General features: G+C 40.2%; 1 protein-coding gene across 16 annotated transcripts in view; it reads left to right on the plus strand.

The window, feature by feature from the left end:
• The window catches only part of clip1a (CAP-GLY domain containing linker protein 1a), a 159,344-nt gene that overhangs the window by 53,146 nt on the left and 86,142 nt on the right, over positions 1-20,056 (plus strand). For 14 of the 16 annotated variants that reach the window (XM_078227070.1, XM_078227064.1, XM_078227066.1 and 11 more), the window contains exons 4-8: positions 6,424-6,548; positions 8,677-8,893; positions 12,866-13,063; positions 15,692-15,795; positions 16,129-16,189. In XM_078227070.1, coding sequence (XP_078083196.1) covers positions 6,424-6,548; positions 8,677-8,893; positions 12,866-13,063; positions 15,692-15,795; positions 16,129-16,189 — 705 coding nt within the window. The remainder of the gene's footprint in view (positions 1-6,423; positions 6,549-8,676; positions 8,894-12,865; positions 13,064-15,691; positions 15,796-16,128; positions 16,190-20,056) is intronic. The other 2 variants (XM_078227068.1, XM_078227067.1) reach the window with 1 other exon arrangement.

Consider the following 20,056-nt stretch of genomic DNA (forward strand, 5'->3'; position numbering starts at 1 on the left):
GCACATTTAGCATGACCAACCTGACTAACCAACATATCTTTGGACTAACACTGTGCCACCATGCTGCCCTGGATTCCTAGAAGAGAAATGGCAGTGAAATCAAACACTGAAATAAAAATAAAATTCTGTGGAAGCTGGCATCAGAAACAAGAACAGAAAATACTGGAAAAACTCAGCAGATCTGGCAGCATCTGTGGAGAGAGAAAATAAGCGTTAATATTTTGAATCCTTCAGAGCTAAAGAGAGGAACAAAAGTGTTGGATTATATACTGCATAAGAGGTGATGGAACAGCTGGTTTATAACATTTTATGCTTCCTGTGCTGTTGGAACACGTCATTAACCAGCCAATGCCATCCGATTCTATTTTGGGCGTTTGACTCGAACCTGTGTCGTTGCATGTGCACTTCAATTTCATTTCGTGCCATTTTCTTGGAAGAACTAGCACTACTGCCTCACTGTGCCAGGCACCCAGGTTTCATTCCAGCCTTGGGTGACTGTGTGGGTTTGCGCATTCGCCCCGTGTCTGTGTGGGTTTGCTCTGGGTGCACCAGTTTTCTCCCACAGTTCAAAGATGTGCAGGTAGGTGGATGGGCCATGCTAAATTGCTCCTTGGTGTCCAAAGATTAGGGTAGGTTAGGGGGATTAGCGGGGTAAATACAGGGATAGGGCCTGGGTAAAATGCTCTGTCAGAGAGTTGGTGCAAACCCAATGGGCCGAATGGCATCCTGCACTGTAGCGATTCTATGCCTTCCATTTCCATGTTTGCTTAGGAATCCTTCTGTCAAGCACTCTCAGAAATTCCCTTTCCTGCAAATCTAATAAGCAAGGGGGGCACACAAATTGCATGAGACCCGTGACCAAGTAAAGTTGGGGTCATACTTTATTGTCAACTTAAACCTTTGGTACCAGATGCTCGGCATGGCCTCTCCCTTAGTGCTACCAGATCCAGGCATCCCCTTTCTGACAGTGTAGCCAAAACTAGTGATACCATCCAGTGTTGCTAGACCTGAAGACCCTTCTTCCCCATGCTAACATGTCTCCTCTTTCTTATGTGTTCCATTCTTATGAGATTGCCCTGGCTTGTAGTCGTTTTTTTTTTGCAATGTTTGTTCAAACAGTAATTGCCAGCTAGTTTTAGTTACAGTCACAAGTACAATGAAACTATAAGAATAGCAAGTTTAGGCCTGACTGTCTAGGCATGGGTCTGACATGCCAAAAGAGCTGATAATGGCAGGTGGGGTGTATGGGAAATACAGTTTGGTGATTTTTCTATTCCTGAAGTTTGGGAGAAGTGTGGTGGAAATTCTTAGTTTGGAAGGATGAATGTGATTGATTGGTTTTGACAGCAGTACTGGTTTATTCCAGTGTCATGTAAAATTTAATCTCACTGTGAAGCTATGTTTGGTATTTTCTGGCACCTAGCATGAGTATGTAGTTTAGCAGCATTACACAGGTTGAGATGGATTGAGATATGTTTGTTGGCTCCATGAAGTCTAGCGGCCTTGATGAACAAGAGGCCTGGGCGTCCCACAAATTGGGAAAAGTTCTATAATCTGGCAATATTGAGGTTTCCAAGTGTCTAAGTGTTCAGTTAGAAAAGACTCACAAATATGGCAGTATTGGGGAGTGGGAGAACTGGGAAGAGAGGTTTTTTTTAATTCTACTGTGGTGGAACAGTGTCCCTTAAAGTCACAGTCTAATTATTATTGAGCTCAGTTCAGTCAACATTCGCAGTTTGATCAGGGAACTTTGTAAATTGGGAAGTGCTGGTCAATGCAAGGTGATGCATTTTGGTAGATTGAACCAGGGCAGGACTTACTCAGTTAGTGGTGGGGCATTGGGGAGAGTTATTGAATAAAGAGATCCATGGGTACAGGTTCATAGCTCCTTGAAAGTGATGTCAGAGGTGGACAGGGTGGTGAAGAAGGCATTCGGCATGCTTGGTTTCATTGGTGAGAACGTTGAATACAGGAGTTGGGACGTCTTGTTGAAGTTGCACAAGACATTGGTAAGGCCACACTTGGAATACTGTGTACAGTTCTGGTCACCCTATTATAGAAAGGGTATTATTAAACTAGAAAGAGTACAGAAAAGATTTACTCAGATGCTACCAGGACTTGATGGTTTGATTTATAAGGAGAGGCTGGATAGAATGGGACTCTTTTCCCTGGAGCGTAGGAGGCTTAGAGGTGATCTTTGAGGTCTATAAAATAGTGAGGGGCATAAATGAGGTAGATAGTCAATATCTTTTCCCAAAGGTAGGGGAGTCTAAGACTAGAGGGCATAGGTTTAAGGTGAGAGGGAAGAGATACAAAAGGGTCCAAAGAGGCAATTTTTTCAGAGGTTCGTGAGTGTCTGCAACGAGCAGAGGTGGTAGTAGTAGAGGTGGGTACAATTTTGTCTTTTAAAAAGTGTTTAGACAGTTACATGGGTAAGATTGGTATTGAGGGATATGGGCCAAACGTGGACAACTGGGTGGCATGGCGATTAAAAACTGGGTGGCATGGACAAGTTGGGCCGAAGGGTCTGTTTCCATGCTGTAAACCGCTTTGACTCTATGACAGTTCAGGTTACATCATGCTGCACTATGCATCATTCTGTTGTTAAGATGGAATTTAAGGTGTCCGGACCCTTTAAGACCAGCAAGTCTCTTGTGGCCTTATTCATGAAAAGACCAGTATCATACTGTGTTATAAGGCTAGTAAGGCTACATCATATACTGAAAAATTAAGTACACATCTTGAAGTCAGTTGTTTGGCAACTTAGTTTTGTTGATTAGTCTTTACTTGCCAGTTTCAAACTTGGAAATAAAACATGAAATATTCATCAAGTCTGCGCGGTGTGGTAGCAGTGGTTAGTGCTGCTTCCTCACCGCGAGGGACCCAGGTTCAATTCCTTGAGTGACTGACTGTGTGGGGTTTGCATGTTCTCCCCACGTCTGTGTGGGTTTCCTCCGGGTGCTCTGGTTTCCTCCCACAGTCCAAAGGTGTGCGGGTTAGGTAGACTGGTCATGCTAAATTGATCCTTAGTGACATGGGGAGTAGCAGGGTAAATACGTGGGTTTATGGGGATATACCCTGGGTGGGGACTGTTGTCAGTGCAGACTCAATGGACCAAACGTGCAAGTTAGGTGGATTGGCCATGCTAGATTGCCCTTAGTGTCCCAAGATGTGAAGAATAGGGGATTAATGGGGTAAATGTGTAGCGATACAGGAATAGGGTGGAGGTGGTACTGGGTAAGATGCTCTTTCGGAGGGTTGGTGCAGGCTCGATGGGCCAAATGAAATCCTTCTGCAGTATAGGGAATCTATCTGTTTTTAGTTGAATCTCACTCTTCACCATTTTAAGATTGCATTGTCTCTGAACCAAACTATGATGTCTGTTCAGACTAGACGTGGAACCATAGAACCCCTACAGTGCAGAAGGAGGCCAGTCAGGTAATCAAGTCTTCGTTCCTTTTCATAATTTAATATGGACATAGCGTTTTACTATTTGCCCTAGCATTTCCATGCAAGGGCTTATATTCCATATGAGCTAAAAAGTCAGCACACTCTTTGAGAATAAATACTCACCAGCAAGCCTCTTGTGGCCTTATTCATGAAAAGACTAGTATCAAGCTGTGTGATGAGGCCAGTCGTGTTACATCATGTACTGAAAAATTCATTGTTTATTTTGGATGGAGTTTTGTTTCTTCTAGGCAATAAATAAACAAAGTCACAGGTCATCCAGGATTTAGTTGTTTGACCTGTGAATTTGAAGTTGGCCTGTGTTTATATTGGGTTCAGAGGATTAGAAATTCATATAGACATTTTAATATTGTTTTGCATCTGTAATAAATTGTGATATTTGCATATATTGCATTGTTTTTAATATGTTATTAGTGAATCTCCTCTGCTAATAGGGGAATGGCATTTTTATGAGGACAGATGTGCACTTCTGGAAGGATATATTGACATTTTGAATAGGTGTGTCACAAATTCATCAGAATTATACCAGGCTAATAGGGGTTAAATAATGAGGTTAGGTTGCCCAGTGTAGGCTTGTGTTGCCTTGAGTATAGAAGATCTAATTAAGGTGTTTATGTTGATAGGATTTGAAAGGGTAGATGGAGAGAAACAATTTCCTCTGATGGGAGAGTCTAATCTTCATGTGCAGGTTCTTAAATAATATAATTTTCGCTCAGCCATTCAGGGATGAAGTCAGGAAAGATTTCTTCATACAACAGGCAGTAGAGGTCTGGAACTCTTTCCCCAGCCCTCCAAAAAAAAGCTGTTGATGCGAGGGCAATTAAACATTTCAGAGATTGACATATTTTTGTTAGCCAATGATATTAAGGGTTAGTGAACCAAAACAGGTAACTGGAATTAAGATACAGAATAGGCATGGTGAACTGTATGGTGAAAGAGGCTTGAGGGACTGAATGACTAGCTTCTGTTTCTATACCATGTGACACAATTCTGCTGAAGTACAACTGTGTCCCTCGAAGACAACAAGGAATAATTGTTGTTTATTCATGAAATTAATGTTCGGATCAATTACAGATATGACTGACGTGTTCTCTCCAAGTGTTTGAGATCTAAATCTAATTAAGTAAACAAACTCACGACAGTCATAGTTTACAGACAGCTTGGTTCTTCTGTCAGAATCTAAACTTCCGTGACACCTCTAGTGTGATGGACCAGAAAGGTGCACGTTCTACATAGTTTTTATGTTATAGATCTTTATCAATAACTGAAAGTTCATTCACTTACGGGAAACCTGACGATTGATTACTATGGGACTGACTAAGTGGAAGGAGTTGTGATCGAATAAAAAATAAGTAATCTAATACTTGGGAATGTGTTCTGATGAATATATGATTAAAAGAGAGCAAACCATTTTAAATTGGAAGTTGTTTAGGAAGACAGATCTTTGATATGCTGATTAGCCTGACAACACTAAACAGATATTCACCTAAGAGAAATGAATATCAACAGGGCATAGAATTTCAGAAGTTAAAGCACAGATGGCAAAAGTTCAAAAGAGAAGATGAGGGTGAATTTCACACTTACACTCTTAAAAGGGTGGCCTCATGTAAAAATGTCATTAAGAGGAGCCCAAAACCAAGATAAGGAAAAGCAGCACGTCAGTGGCAGGGTTCATCAAATGCGGTGAGCTGAGTAGAGCTGGTGCAAGATCACAGCCGCACTCAGCAGGAAACTGTGTTCACTCCAAACAAGCCAGTTCCTGTTTCTATTCTAAACCAGAAGCAATCCAAGAGATATAGGTGCCAAGTCTGGTAACCATTGCTGGATTTTGCTTATAGTTTTAAAATCTATGAGATGTTTGGGGAAGTTCAGCTCTGAGTTCAGGAAAATAGAGGGATGTGGAACTTGGTCAATTTAACAATATCGTGTGTAGTCATTTTATAGTTAAGTGTATTTTTTTAGTTGTCTTTCTTGTTACATGTTGTACTGTTTAATAAACATTTTGTTTAATTAGTACAACAGTGGAACTTTCCTCACTGTATTTTTCGCAATTTGGTATCATGAGGAAAGTTGTGTACCCTGGCATTTAACATCAGCTGGATTCTTAACAATAGCCAACTCAATGCAAACATAACCAACTTTATAATTTAATCGCCTAATTGGAAAAGTGAATTATGCACAAGCTGAATTATGTTCCATTGTGATAGACTACATTGTTTATTCTGCTGGTTAGGGCGGCACGGTAGCACAGTGGTTAGCACTGCTGCTTCACAGCTCCAGGGACCTGGGTTCAATTCCCAGCTTGGGTCACTGTCTGTGTGGAGTTTGCACAGTCTCCTCGTGTCTGCGTGGGTTTCCTCTGGGTGCTCTGGTTTCCTCCCACAGTCCAAAGATGTGCGGGTTAGGTTGATTGGCCATGCTAAAATTGCCCTTCGTGTCCTGAGATGCATAGGTTAGAGGGATTAGTGGGTAAAATATGTAGGGGTATGGGGGTAGGGCCTGGGTGGGATTGTGGTCGGTGCAGACTCGATGGGCCGAATGGCCTCTTTCTGTGCTGTAGGGATTCTATGATCTATGGTTAATAGTAATAGGACTCAGCTTATTATTAAGCATCTCCTATGTTGACGTGCAGTGTAATCTGTTGGGGTGCTTTGGAGTGACTTAGTGGAAAAGGATCTTTATGTAAGTTGTGTAAATAACAAACTTCTGAGTGGTTCATTTTTCAATGCGGTTCTAGTTTTGGGACTGAATTGAATGCATGAAGTAAGCTGGAGTTGAAATACAAATGTATCATCTTGGCAGTGAGTAGCAGTGGAAAAGAAGTGCAGGTGTTTTTATCCAGTCTTATATCTGATCTTGTGTTCTGTTTTGGTTTACTTTTCATTCACATTTTGTTTAGATGAGCAAAAATGTTAATTCTTTATTTATAATGTAGTTTTATTTGTCTTTCTGTAGGTTGGTGGTACAAAAGCAGGAGTGGTGCGCTTCCTAGGAGAGACTGACTTTGCTAAAGGGGAATGGTGTGGAGTGGAACTGGATGAACCCCTTGGAAAGAATGATGGAGCTGTGGCTGGCACCAGGTTTGTTTGGGATGAGTGCTGTCTAGAGTAAAGCCCTTTTAAAACACACCACTTTGAACCTTCAAATAAAAACTATGATTAAAAATTTTTGAGTAGGGTTATTTTATACTTAATGAAAGGGAGGCGATGTTTGTCCCAGGATTGGAAGCATTGCTTGAAGCACAGCGATATCAGGATTCAGTTTAGGCTTGGACTAACAAAAGAACTTTTACGTTGGGAGTGACTTAGTAGAAAAGAATCTTTATGTAAGTTGTGTAAATAACAAACTTCTGAATGGTTAATTTTTCAACATGGTTCTAGTTTTGGGGCTGAATTCAATGCATGAAGTAAGCTGAAGTTGAAGTACGTATGTATGATCTTGGCAGTGGAAAAATAGTGCAGGTATTGACAGTGGGGGGAATCTCATTACATTAGGCAGCGTTAATGAGTAAAAGCAAATGACTGTGGATGCTGAAATCTAAAACCAAAAGAGTGTGTGCTGGAAAATCTCAGCAGGTCTGGCAGCATCCGTAAGTATTAATGAGTGACAGTTCAGCAAGTTCTATAGAACTACGTAGGAGGAAGGAGGCAGAAAATATATATTATAATTTTCTAAAAATGGGAAAGAAAAACCAGAGGTGGGAAAATAAATAATATATAAATTTTTACGTATGAGATTTTCTTCATGGAAGGACACAATTACTTGCACTTAAAGTTTTAGCATGATGAGAAAGTCGTATTGTCGGTTTTGAGACCTGCACCTTTCAATATCGGTAAGATGTCTCACAACACCAGGTTAAAGTCCAACAGGTTTATTTGGCAGCATGAGCTTTCGGAGCACTGCCCCTTCATCAGGTGAGTGGAGAGTTGGCTTCACAACAGGGCATATATAGACACAGACTCAATTACAAGATAATGGTTGGAATGCGAGTCTTAACAGGTAATCAAGTCTTCACAGCAGACAATGTGAGTGGAGAGAGGGTTAAGCACAGGTTAAAGGGGTGTGAATTGTCTCAAGCCAGGACAGTTAGTAAGATTTTGCAAGCCCAGGCTAAATGGTTAGAGGTAGTGTGACATGAACTCAAGATCCCGGTTGAGGCCGACCTCATGTGCGCGGAACTTGGCTATCAGTTTCTGCTCAGCGACTCTGCGCCGTTGTGTGTCGTGAAGGCCGCCTTGGAGAACGCTTACCTGAAGATCAGAGGCTGAATGCCCTTGACTGCTGAAGTGTTCCCTGACAGGAAGGGAACACTCCTGCCTGATTATTGTCAAGCAGTGTCCGTTCATCCGTTGTCATAGCGTCTGCATGGTCTAGCCGATGTACCATTCCTTGGGACATCCTTCCCTGCAGCGTATCAGGTAGACAATGTTGGCCGAGTGGCAAGAGTATGTACCGTGTACCTGGTGGATGGTGTTCTCACGTGAGATGATGGCATCCGTGTCAATGATCCGGCACGTCTTGCAGAGGTTGCTGTAGCAGGGTTGTGTGGTGTCGTGGTCACTGTTCTCCTGAAGGCTGGGTAGTTTGCTGCAAACAATGGTCTGTTTGAGGTTGCGCAGTTGTTTGAAGGCAAATAGTGGGGGTGTGGGGATGGCCTTGGTGAGATGTTCGTCTTCATCGATGACATGTTGAAGGCTCTGAAGAAGATGTCTTAGCTTCTCCGCTCCGGGGAAATACTGGATGACGAAGGGACACGGCGGACAGTAAACTCTGCAGTAAGAAGGAGACACACTCCTCTCGCTATTATCTGTAAGTAAATAACTATTTCAAAAGCATTATCAAGACACTTTTTACATGTAGCAAAATTCTGAGTATTTTATTTGATGAGAGGATCTGTGAAAGCTGATTTATTTGAGCAAGGGTCCTTCCATGCGGGTCCTTTGAGACCATTCATTTCAATGTCCGTTATAATGGTTTCATCGATGTACCCAGCTTCATTATCCATAGTTACTCTGTTAACTTATTACCCATGCATGTTAGAGCTGTTTTCCATAAGATTGGAGAGTGATACAGGGATTGTCGCTGTTGCATTGTCCATTGTTGGCACTAGTCTGATATCTAATGGGTAACATTAAGTAAGCTTAAAAAGGTTTACAGCACTAATTTAAAAGGAAAATTTTAAGAAGAATATTTTTTACCTTTTGTCAGATATTTTCAATGCCAGACAAAATATGGTCTGTTTGCACCAGTTCACAAGGTTACCAAAATTGGATTTCCCTCGACGACACCAGCTAAAGCCAAGACAACCGTACGAAAAATGGTGGCGACCCCATCAAATCTGAAGCGCAGTCCTAGTGCATCATCGATCAGTTCTTTAAGCTCCATAGCGTCTTCTATCAGTGGTAGACCTAGTCGTTCAGGATTGGTAAGGAATCACATTAACCTCAAAACCTGTTTAATCTGTTCTTGTCAATTTGTGAAATGATGTTTAAGATATAATTCTACAAACAGTGCATCTCTTGTCGTGCTCTATATGGGTAGTCAGTGTAAGACCAGATTAGGGAGGGGCAGAGATCAGCAAAGAAAGTAGTAGGGAGTAGAAAGGAAGGGAGAGGGTAAGGACAAGGGAGGGGTGTGGATGAGTTAGGCAAGAAGGAAGGTGAGGATACAGATGGGACAAGGGCTGGGATAGAGAGAGATGCAGAGGAGTTAAGAGTGGAGAATAGGTTATGAGGGTAGGGAATAGTGAAAGGAAGATATGGAATACAGAAGAAAAGGGGGACAGGTAAGCAAAGGAGGGAGAGGGTGGAAGGGAGGAGAGGGCCACAGAGAAGAGAAATAGGAAGAGGAGGAGAAAAGGGAGAAAGATGCATGGGAAAGCAGTGCTGAGATGGAAATGTGGATTTGTCTCAGCAGAGGCCGAGGGAGAGTCTACCAATTTTCCTTCGAGGTGATGGGCTGGAGTATTGCTTTTGATTCAGTAGGGATAAAGAGAGGTCATTGATTTAAAGGGCAAGTGGGAAGAGTGAGTGAGTGGATCGAGAGATGGAAGGTAAGAGGAAGTGGGATGGCAGTGACAGAATGAATAATTGCCTTAGCAGGGATCAAGGAATTTCTCTCTGCTGCTTTTGAATCAACAATGAGGGGGAATGGAGAGAACTGGCCAGCTTTTGCTTTGATTTGGATGGAGGTTGTCAGCAACTGGTTCAACGAGTTCAAATTCTGAATGAGCCCTTGCAGGTTGCCTCTTAGAGTCCAAATCACAAATTGTGATCTTTAGATTCTTTGCTTTGTAGTAAATGGGATTGACGTATATAAATAGTCAATGGTTCAACAGTCTAGTGGTATGATTCTCGCTTTGGAGCATTCATTGGCTAAATGTGCAGGAGGTCTGAGGTTCAAGTCCCGTATTAGCCCTTCCGTGTTGTCTCTTACAGTCCAAGTCATAAGTCGTGATCTGGTGGAGTGAGAGAGAGGAAGGAAGGGGAGTGGGAGAAAAGAAGGGGAGGAAGAGGCAAATGGATGCTTACCTCAGCAAAGAAGAAAGAAGTGGAGTTTGCCTCAGCAGAAGGTGGCTGCTTTTGCCACAGCAATGGAGTGACAGTGTCTCCTAACTTCACTTGGGAGATGTGGCCTTCATAGCAAAAGGATTCAAGTGCAGGAGAAGGGATGTCTTGCTGCAATTATACAGGGCCATGGTGAGGCCACACCTGGGATAGTGTGTGCAGTTTTGGTCTCCTTATCTGAGGAAGGATATTCTTGCTGTAGAGGGAGAGCAGAGAAGGTTTACCAGACTGATTTCTGGGTTGGCAGGACTGATGTATGAGGAGTGAATGAGTCGGTTAGGATTGTATTCACTCGAGTTCAGAAGAATGAGGGGGGAATCTCAGAGATACCCCTCAAATTCTAACAGGACTAGACAGGGTAGACGCGGGAAGGATGTTCCCAATGGTGGGAATGTCCAGAACTAGGGGTCACAGTCATAGAAATCATAGAAACCCTACAGTGCAGAAGGAGGCCATTCGGCCCATCGAGTCTGCACCGACCACAATCCCACCCAGGCCCTACCCCCACATATTTACCCGCTAATCCCGCTAACCTATGCATCTCAGAACTCTAAGGGGCAATTTTTAACCTGGCCAATCAACCTAACCTGCACATCTTTGGATGAAGATACAGTCTGAAGATACAGGGTAGACCATGTAGGACAGAAATGAGGAGAAATTTCTTCACCCAGAGTGTGGTGAGCCTGTGGAATTTTCTACCCCAGAAAACAGTTGAAGCCAAAAAATTGAATGTTTTCAAGAAGCAATTTGATATAGCACTTGGGGTGAAGGGGATCAAAGGAAATGGGGGAAAGGTGGAATCAGGCTATTGAATTGGATGATCAGACATGAACATCATGAATGTTAGAGCAGATTTGAAGGGTAGAATGGTTTCCACCTGCTCCTATTTTCTATGTGTCACCACGCCCTGGTTTCAGACTGAAGTTACTGGCAATTTGTCACTCAGCAGGGAGGCTAGACGGGGGAGTAAGAAAAGGCAATAATAGGAAGCGAGAAGAAGAAATGAGGTGGGAAGAAGGAAGATTTCCCTCATTGTCGTAGGAGGAGGTGGTCCCTTAATGATATTTTGCCGGTGAGGTTAGTGGGGAAGGTGGCAGGGCTTAGTTGTCACAGCCAATTTTTTTAATCAGTTGTTGGAGGGGCAGCTGGAGGGAAGGTGGGAGCAGTCAGTTTGTAATTGTGTTCTGTGATTTCTTCACCATTTTGTGGTACATCTTGCAATTAATGGGAATTCCTTTTATAGAATCATTGAATCCCTGCAGTGCAGAAAGGCACCATTCAGCCCATCGAGCCTGCTCCGACAACAATCCCATCCAGGCCCCATCCCCATTACCCTGCCCATCTCCCTGATGCTAAGAGACAACTGAACATGGCCAATGAACCTAACCCATACATTTTTGGAGTGTGGGAGGAATCTGGAGCACCCAAAGGGAACCCACGCAGACACTGGGAGAGCGTGCAAACTCCACACAGGCAGTGACCCCAAAGCTGGAATTTAACTCGCTGTGAGGCAGCAGTGCTAACCACTGTGCCACCATGCCACCCTCTTCAACCTTATTTTCAACATTGGTGCAAATCCTGTCACCACTTTTCAGTTTGACACTATAAATTATTTTTAAAAATCTATCTTCTTTGTAACTTATTTATGAAACCTTGCATTCAGTCAGGGATTGGTCGCATTTGCCTTTATGACCAGCTATTTAAATTCACTCTCTGCATTCATCCTATTGTTCCTCTATCTCACTCCAATATTGTGCATGGATTTTTAATGTTTTCTTAGTTTTGTTTTGGTTTGTTTTTATTGTTTATCCTGTGTTGTTCCCAGGGTAGACAATTAACATTTCTATTGGTTGGCCCTGTCATGTAACATTAAGCAATGTAACTTTGTTTACAGTGCCATCTGCAGTTACAGTGCCCTTGGCAGGTTGCAATAATGAAGCATTTTAATACATAATAAAATGGGGTGGCATGGTAGCACAGTTAACACTGCTGCCTCAGAGCGCCAGAGACCCGGGTTCAATTCCAGCCTCGGATGACTGTGCGGAGTTTGCACATTCTCCCTGTGTCTGCGTGGGTTTCCTCCAGGTGCTCCGGTTTTCTCCCACAGTCCAAAGGAGTGCGGGTTAGGTTGTTGGCCATGCTAAATTGCCACTTGGTGTCAGAGAGATTAGCAGGGTAAATACGTGGGGTTACGAGGATAGGGCCTGAGTGGGATTGTTGTTGGTGCAGGCTCGATGGGACAAGTGGCTGCCGCCTTCTGCACTCTAGGGATTCTATGATTCTATAATTCTCATTGTTTGAATGATTGCATTTATTCCCTACTGTATTTGATTATGTAAAATAGCGTAAGCAACAACAAGATCTCTGCTCAAATTTCAACCAAATAATTAGTTTATCTTCTGGATTATTAGAACAATACCAAATGTTTCTTTATTTGCCCACAATTGTAGTTTTTAATTGTCTCAATCCAGAGTGGATACTTGTTCCAGTTCAATACTCTCAAGTTTTAAACCTTCATGAAAGTGAACTCTACTGTTCTTTATCAGACCAAACGGCTATCTATTTCTCAGACCAAACATGAACATGGTGGTTTTCTGTCGTCTTTTTCCTTGACTGTTGGGTATATTTTTTAAACAAACCAGGTGATAGAGCATTCGTCAGTTATGTCCACAGTTTTGTTTCATCCACTCAGCTAAACTATTGGAGAGAAGATCACAATCCAAGAAAGGAGGAAAGGGGATGAAAATTAGTTTTCCAATGGAAAAGGAATCTGCGATAAGATTCATTAATTGTCATTTTTAATGGCTGAGATGCTGAACGTTTTTTTCCAGCTAACCGAAACATCCTCACGTTATGCAAGAAAAATTTCGGGCACCACTGCATTACAAGAGGCTTTAAAGGAAAAGCAGCAGCACATTGAGCAGCTTCTGGCTGAACGAGATCTGGAAAGAGCAGAGGTTGCAAAAGCAACTAGCCATGTGGGAGAAGTTGAACAGGAGCTCACGTTACTTCGGACAGGTCATGAGCAGGTAAGAACATACTAAGACCGTGAACTTAATTGGCTTTATGAACATGTATAGGATGTACAATAGAAATTAGATATAAAGATATTTTTAATATGAAATTTAATACGTAATCAATATGAAATTAGATATAAAGATCTACTTATGATGGGCACCATATGAATCCGCAGCTAATATAGATTTGATGGGGAATAATATGCTGTTGAGAGTGTCTTTTGGATTAGAAAAGTTTGTCCTAAGAGGGAATGCTCTTCTCTGATCAGCGCTACCAATGCCTGAATTAGGTATATCTGGGTCTCTTATCAAACACATTTTTAATATCTACTATTAAGCAATGTAGAGATCAGCGTGTTTTCCGTCCTTGGAAACAAAATTAGGTATTTAAATGCTATGAATTATTTTTTTAACCTACCTTCTTTGTAGCTTCTTGTATATGAAACCTTGCTATTCAGCCAAGGATTGGCCATGGCCAGCCATTTAAATTCTAACTAAATGTTTATTCTAGCCTTGAGATTGTGTCCACCGAATAATTCATATGATCAGGCCTTTTACGGCCAGGTTAGCAGTAAGGGTATTTTGGTCCTCCATAAATTTGCACACCCACTGGCAAGGTAGAATTATTTTTTGGTGAAATTTTCTTCATAATCTTTCTTGAAGGAAATGCCTTTGATTCCTAAGAAATTCCTAAGTAAGTGTTTTCCCAGGAACATACAAATGTGGAGGATGAATGCAATCATCATTTTTCTGAAGATAAAATGAACATTTGACATTGGTTTTACTTTTCCAAAATAAAAATTCATCTTGGTCACCTTTATTGGAGGGAATTTATCTTTGAAATGTTACAATTTAAAGTTGGCGCTCATTAGAAAACTTTCCACAGCATTTTGTTTTAAAATGTGAACGTTTTGCTTTGTTGTATCTTTAGCTAGTCAAAAGCTTGTAACGGTATTGTGTGTTTGACTAAAAACAGAAAATGCTGGAGAAGCTCAGCAGGCCAGGCACCATCTGTGACGAGCGAAGCAGTTAATGGTTCAAGCCTGTATGACATTTCTTTACATTAGCGTTGTTTCTCTCTCCACAGATGCTGCCTGACCTCCTGGGTTTTCCAGCATTTTCTATTTTTTATTTCCGATTTCCAGCATCAGTAGTATTTTGTTTTTATTTTGTGCTTGACTCGTTTGTCTTTCAAATTGAATCTTTTATAAAATCTTTTTCCATCATTCTTTTCACAGTAACTTCATTGCAATGTTAATTTTAGCCTACTTGTGACACTAATAAATAAACTTAAAACTTTAAACTTTTCACAGTAATTCCATCTGAATTATGCTGCACATTACCATCCAACCTTCCACACTTTGTGGGGTAACATGATGTATGTTGCAGAAGTCTCCATAGATTAAGATGTATTTGATTACAAGGTGACTGGAAGCTATCTCCTAAATGTTTCATGTTACATTTCATGAAATATTGGGACTCATTGCATTATACCAATGTGCTATTCTTGAATAAAGCAATACATGAAAAGTACAGTTTTAAAGACACACTCTTGCATCTGTTTTGGCTTTATATGTATGAACTTGGTCTCTACCACTGGTGTATAGAAGACAATTGCTGCATCTTGTGGCAGAAGGGGCAGTGCAGTTATGACAACTGCACCACAATGCAATAATTTCATTTCTATCATATTGTGATGATAAATTGAAAACCTCCTATACAATCCCTTTAACAAACAAATTCCATGACTCTTCACTTAATGGTGTAAGAGTAAATCATCCCTCCCTTTTTCCTCTTCTCCAACCCCCAAACAATTTTCCTTGCACTCTGATTGCTACTAAATAGGCTGTTCATCAATTGTAATGGATATGGGATGATGATCAATAGTTGTAACAATAGAATTTTGCACTCCACTAAGTACAGTTTAACATCAATATTTAGTCGTTGTTCCACATGTTATATATTCCAGTTAAATAGCATACGTATAAAATCTTTTAATATATTAGTTGTTATGGCCATCATAAAAGTACATTATACTTGTGGTAATATGTTAAGCCAGTATTTTGCAATCTGTCCTGTGGCAAGAGGGGTCATTTAATTGGGTAGATTGGTGATGAGTAGAGATCCCACCACCTTCCCACCTTTAACCCACTAAGCCCATGGCGGAAAGATCAGTGGATGACCTTCTCACCCTGCTGCTAGTTGAGTGCCAGCTACCCTTCTACCCACGCTGCAGCCGCACCTCCCTCCCAGCCCCCTCTCCACAACTCCCACCCTATTAAACCCCTCTTGTCATCACTTAGCTCTGGCCTGGATCGCTCAGTGACCCTGAGCATCTCGTGGGAGTTGTTATGGCAGCAGTGGTGCTGCCGTTCAATAGATTGGGTTGGATTTCCCACTCCTGGGAACTTGATCCCATGGAATGGTAATCTCTCAACTGCCTGGTTGACATGTAATTCCAGCAGGCCTTCCTATAGGAAGCAGTATGTGTCTGTACTAGATCTTCATTGCCTCCATAAAACTCTCCTTCTGTTGTATGTCCATTGGAAATTCTCAGTTCATAGGAAATATAGGAGCCACTTAATGAACTTATCACAATGCAGTTGCCTAGAATGTTAAAGTTTAATTCATTTCATGCAGCATGTATTGGAGATGGAGACAAAAATGGACCAGTTACGAGCGCTGGTTGAGGCTGCTGATCGAGAGAAGGTGGAGCTGCTGAATCAGTTAGAAGAAGAAAAAAGGTGCCAGTTACTAACATGAATTTCAAAGTATTATCAATAATGTGACTCTTTTAAAAATACATTATAAAATTATACTGCAGGTTTGAAAATAACTATATGGAATCATCGTTTTTACTGTCGATCAAATGAAATTCAGAAAACTCAGTTAGCCTTGAAACTACTTTACAGCAGCAATTTTCTAATATATATTTTTATACGCACTCAGAGACATGTCTTTTGAGCATGATTTTCTTCCTACCTTTTCTTTCTAATACTGAACGTTCAAAACCTCGGGGTATGATATTCTTTCTCCTTTAGCTCTTTCAGGAATTACCTCATTGTTTTTATCAATAGGAAAGTGGAAGACCTTCAGTTCCGTGTTGAGGAAGAGTCCATTACCAAAGGTGATTTAGAGGTAAACAAACTATTGATTTGCAAAGAATCTGAACTAAAGACCATGACACTGTGGTTCAGAAGTTGATGGAACTTCATATTTGGGAAAAAAAATAGCTGCTAGTGCTTAAATATCCAGAGAGCATTGACACTGAATGTTGCCAACATCTGTTGATAAAAAAGGGATGAGAGGTTGTGAACAGTTCATATTAGTAGCTGGTAACTTAATGGCGAATTGGGGCTTAAATATTTGAACATTTCAAATTAATTGCTATTGGATGATTGGGTTATTTGGCATGGTGCTTGTGGCTCGGTGGCTGCAGTGGTGGCAGATAATTGTTCGTTAATTAATGGTTTATAAGCTGACCTTCTCACCAGAAGCTATCATATTAGGTGATTAGAATATTGGGAAAAGAAATATTCTATTGAGGACAGAGGTTTATATTCTATAGGTATTTAACAAGTTCTATTGCTGCTTTATAATTTTTTTACATTCAACCTGGATATTCAAATATTTGGACAGCTCATAAATATATGAGCTATACATATAAAACTGGCACATTTGGTTCAATGATTTGGAATTAATTTAATAAAATTATTTGAATAGGGTGTCCTCCATGTGTTTATAGGCATATTTCCCAATCTTAGTGATACCGGTTTATGGCACAACATGCAGAGCTCTTTACTTTCTTTTAGATCTCTGAAAATGTTTTCTTTTTCAAAACCGCATCAAGGAAATGAGGGAGGAAGTAGGAAGGGCTTTGTGAAATTATTTTGGGACCATTATAAACACTGGAAAAGCACTTGAGCTTGAGTTGAGTCTAGCAAATAGAATTCAAAAAGAGATTGCGATATGCCCTGTAAACCAATTAGTTTGACATTTGTAAAGAAGAAAATACTTGAATGCATCATATAGGAGCTCTCATTGTAAAGACCACATAAATCGAACAGGAATCAGCAGCAAAGGTTTTGAACCAGGTGGTTTCACCATACCTTTGCTTGAAATCTTCTAAGAGGTAACCATGAACTGATGAGATTTACCCCAGGGATCTTGTTTACTCAGATTTTAAGGCATTTCATTAATTTCCTCCTCTCAGAAGGTTAAATGTATAATAGGGTAGATTGTTTGTTTATGGTCTGTTGAAAGTGAAGGCTTGTAAGTTAAATGGCCTCTACTCATTTACGTGCATTTTTTTTATGGCTTATTTAAAATAAAATGGAAAATCAGTGTTATAAAAGGGACTGTGCAAAAGTTTGAACCAACATTTTGCTAATTGTATATGCATTTTAGCTTTTGACTACACCTGAATATTAAAATGAACCTTAAAAAAGAAGCCTTTACTTTAACATTATAAAATATCCTCCTATTTAGTGAGATGCTCTTACATCATAGGAGTAGTTATAAGATTCTGATATCCACCAAGAACTACAATTTTGGATTTAAGGTCAAAAACAGTAGCTGTAAAATAGGTATTGGGTGATTAGAAAGAAACAAAAAACAAAGCAGGAGATTAGAATATAATTTAAATCCTGCTATGAAGTTTGCCTTTAACCATTTTCTTTCTAGACTTGAAAATCAGATTCAGTTAATTTTCACCCTTTTCTCATTTCAGAGCTATAAGGATGTGAGTTAACAAACTAACTTTCAAAAATGCATTGCCTGGTCTTATTGTAATGTTTAAAAATTCAACTGAAAAGTCGGAGCAGAGCATTGTGATGCAAGACTGTAGCATAGATAAATCTCAGAAATCCAGTGGTCAGACCACATTTGCTTTCTTCAATATGGAATTGAAGTATTTTAAAATCCAAATCAGATATAAAAATCTTAATTAAAGGGTGATTTAAATAGTAGTTTTGAATTCCATATAAATGGAAATTGCGATCTATACTCCCTGACACAACAATGTTTAAATTCAGTATGAATTCTAGTCATTGAAAAAGACAAATTTTTACAAAATCATTTTGTTTTGTCATGTGCTTAAATATTTGCAGTGAATAAAAAAAATCTGCTGAACGTTTGCTGATCAGTTTTCATGTATTTCATGTGCAAATGAATTTAATACCATGGAATTATAAGAGACAGAAATGAGCATAATGAGGACTTTAGAAACAAGTTAAGCAAATCCTTTGGACCAAATCCTGCCAGTTTTACAGGAAACTTTGGATGTCTTCGAAAGCAGTGTTGATTGAATGTAGAATATTGTGATACATAAAGATTGAATGGTTCTGTACTTGACGTGCAGAAATATGAAGTTTGTTTCAAAGCATCAATGTAGAAAGTGATATTGTTGCCCAAAATTATTGGCCAAAACTAAACTAAGTTATTAGTTGACAGCCTGAGGGACACCGCAATTAATAGGTTGCTAATTTATACATTGAACGCCATTAAATTCCAGTCCACCACAATAACTGAAAAAGATATACTTTGTCTTCCCCATGGCACAGTGAATTTATGCAACAAGTAGCATGGAATGAGCTGAGCTGATCTCCCAGGTTCAATTCCAGCCTTGGGTTACTGTCTGTGAAGAGTGTCTGCGTGAGTTTCCTCCGGGTGCTCTGGTTTCCTCCCACAGTCCAAAGATGTGCAGGTTGGGTGGATTGGCCACGCTAAATTGTCCCTTAGTGTCCCAAGATGTGTAGGTTAGATCGATTAGTCATAGTAAATGTGTGGGGTTACAGGGATAGGGTGAGGGAGAGAGGGTGGGCAAGACACTCTGTCAGAAAGAGTCAGTGCAGACTCGATGGGCTGAATAGCTTTTCTGTACTGTAGGAATTCTATGAAAATTGTCAAGGAAAATAACTAAATACATTTCATAAAATTGAAAAATGCTTTGAAATGTGGGATAAAACAAAATGTATTTGATGGCAAAGTAATTAATTACCCACAAATTATAGTTTTAGCACCACTGTCACATAGTGGCCAACTTTATATGACAGGCTTATAGGGATTTTTGCACAGCATTGTGCTGAATTTATGTTACTTTTTAAAGTTGAAATGAATGATTTTGTCTTCTGAAAGAATATTAGATTAATACAGAGAAGGTATATGGTGTAGCACATGTGAAGACATCCAATGTTTAAAATAGTTTCTAATCAGAGCAATTCAAAATACTACTTTGGAACAAATTGCAGAACTAACTGTACTGACTGATTTCTCAGCATTGACCTACTGATATGCATGTTGCTTTCACAGCTGCAAAGAATGAGAAGCAATATCTGTAATGAGTGATTATGCTGTAAACCCCTAATCAATTATAGGATCACCATCAGTTGTGTTGTCATTATTTGTCTGTCTATCTGCTACATTACTTAAAAGCTAAACACCACTTTGGTGGTGTTACTCCCTATTACTCCCCTTAGTTATTTCAAACATGACACATTTATTTAAGTTTTGCAGGCACCAATAAAAATTATGCATTGGAATATTTCTCCAGTTTGAATTTTGTGCAAACACTTGGGTTTTGATTAATGGAGAAACATGAGAACTGCTCCATGCCTCTCGTAATGCATGGTATTGACTCCCTGGTATTTTGATCACTGGTCAGTGTTTTTTCTTTCTTGGTTTGTAAGTCTACCACGCCACTCTTATTACACATTGGAAGGAGAGAAAACATTTTTCTTTTTAATGAGGACTCATGGTCCTCAATTCTACTGCTACTCACTGGGTTTTTCCTCCAAGTATGATTGGATAGATGCCACACCATCATGTGTACATTTGCAAGAGGAAATTAATAGATAGATTGAAAAAGAACTCACTATCCTTCTATTTACTCCAGCAACGATGATGGAGTCAGCAGAGATTGTGGCTGTAATGATGGTGAAACTGTCAGGAGTTGATTACCCTATGAAACTGAGGGGAACTTTTGGCTAAGTGCAGAAATCCAGAAGT

Source organism: Mustelus asterias, chromosome 13 (assembly GCF_964213995.1).
Source record: "Mustelus asterias chromosome 13, sMusAst1.hap1.1, whole genome shotgun sequence".
NCBI lineage: Eukaryota > Metazoa > Chordata > Chondrichthyes > Carcharhiniformes > Triakidae > Mustelus > Mustelus asterias.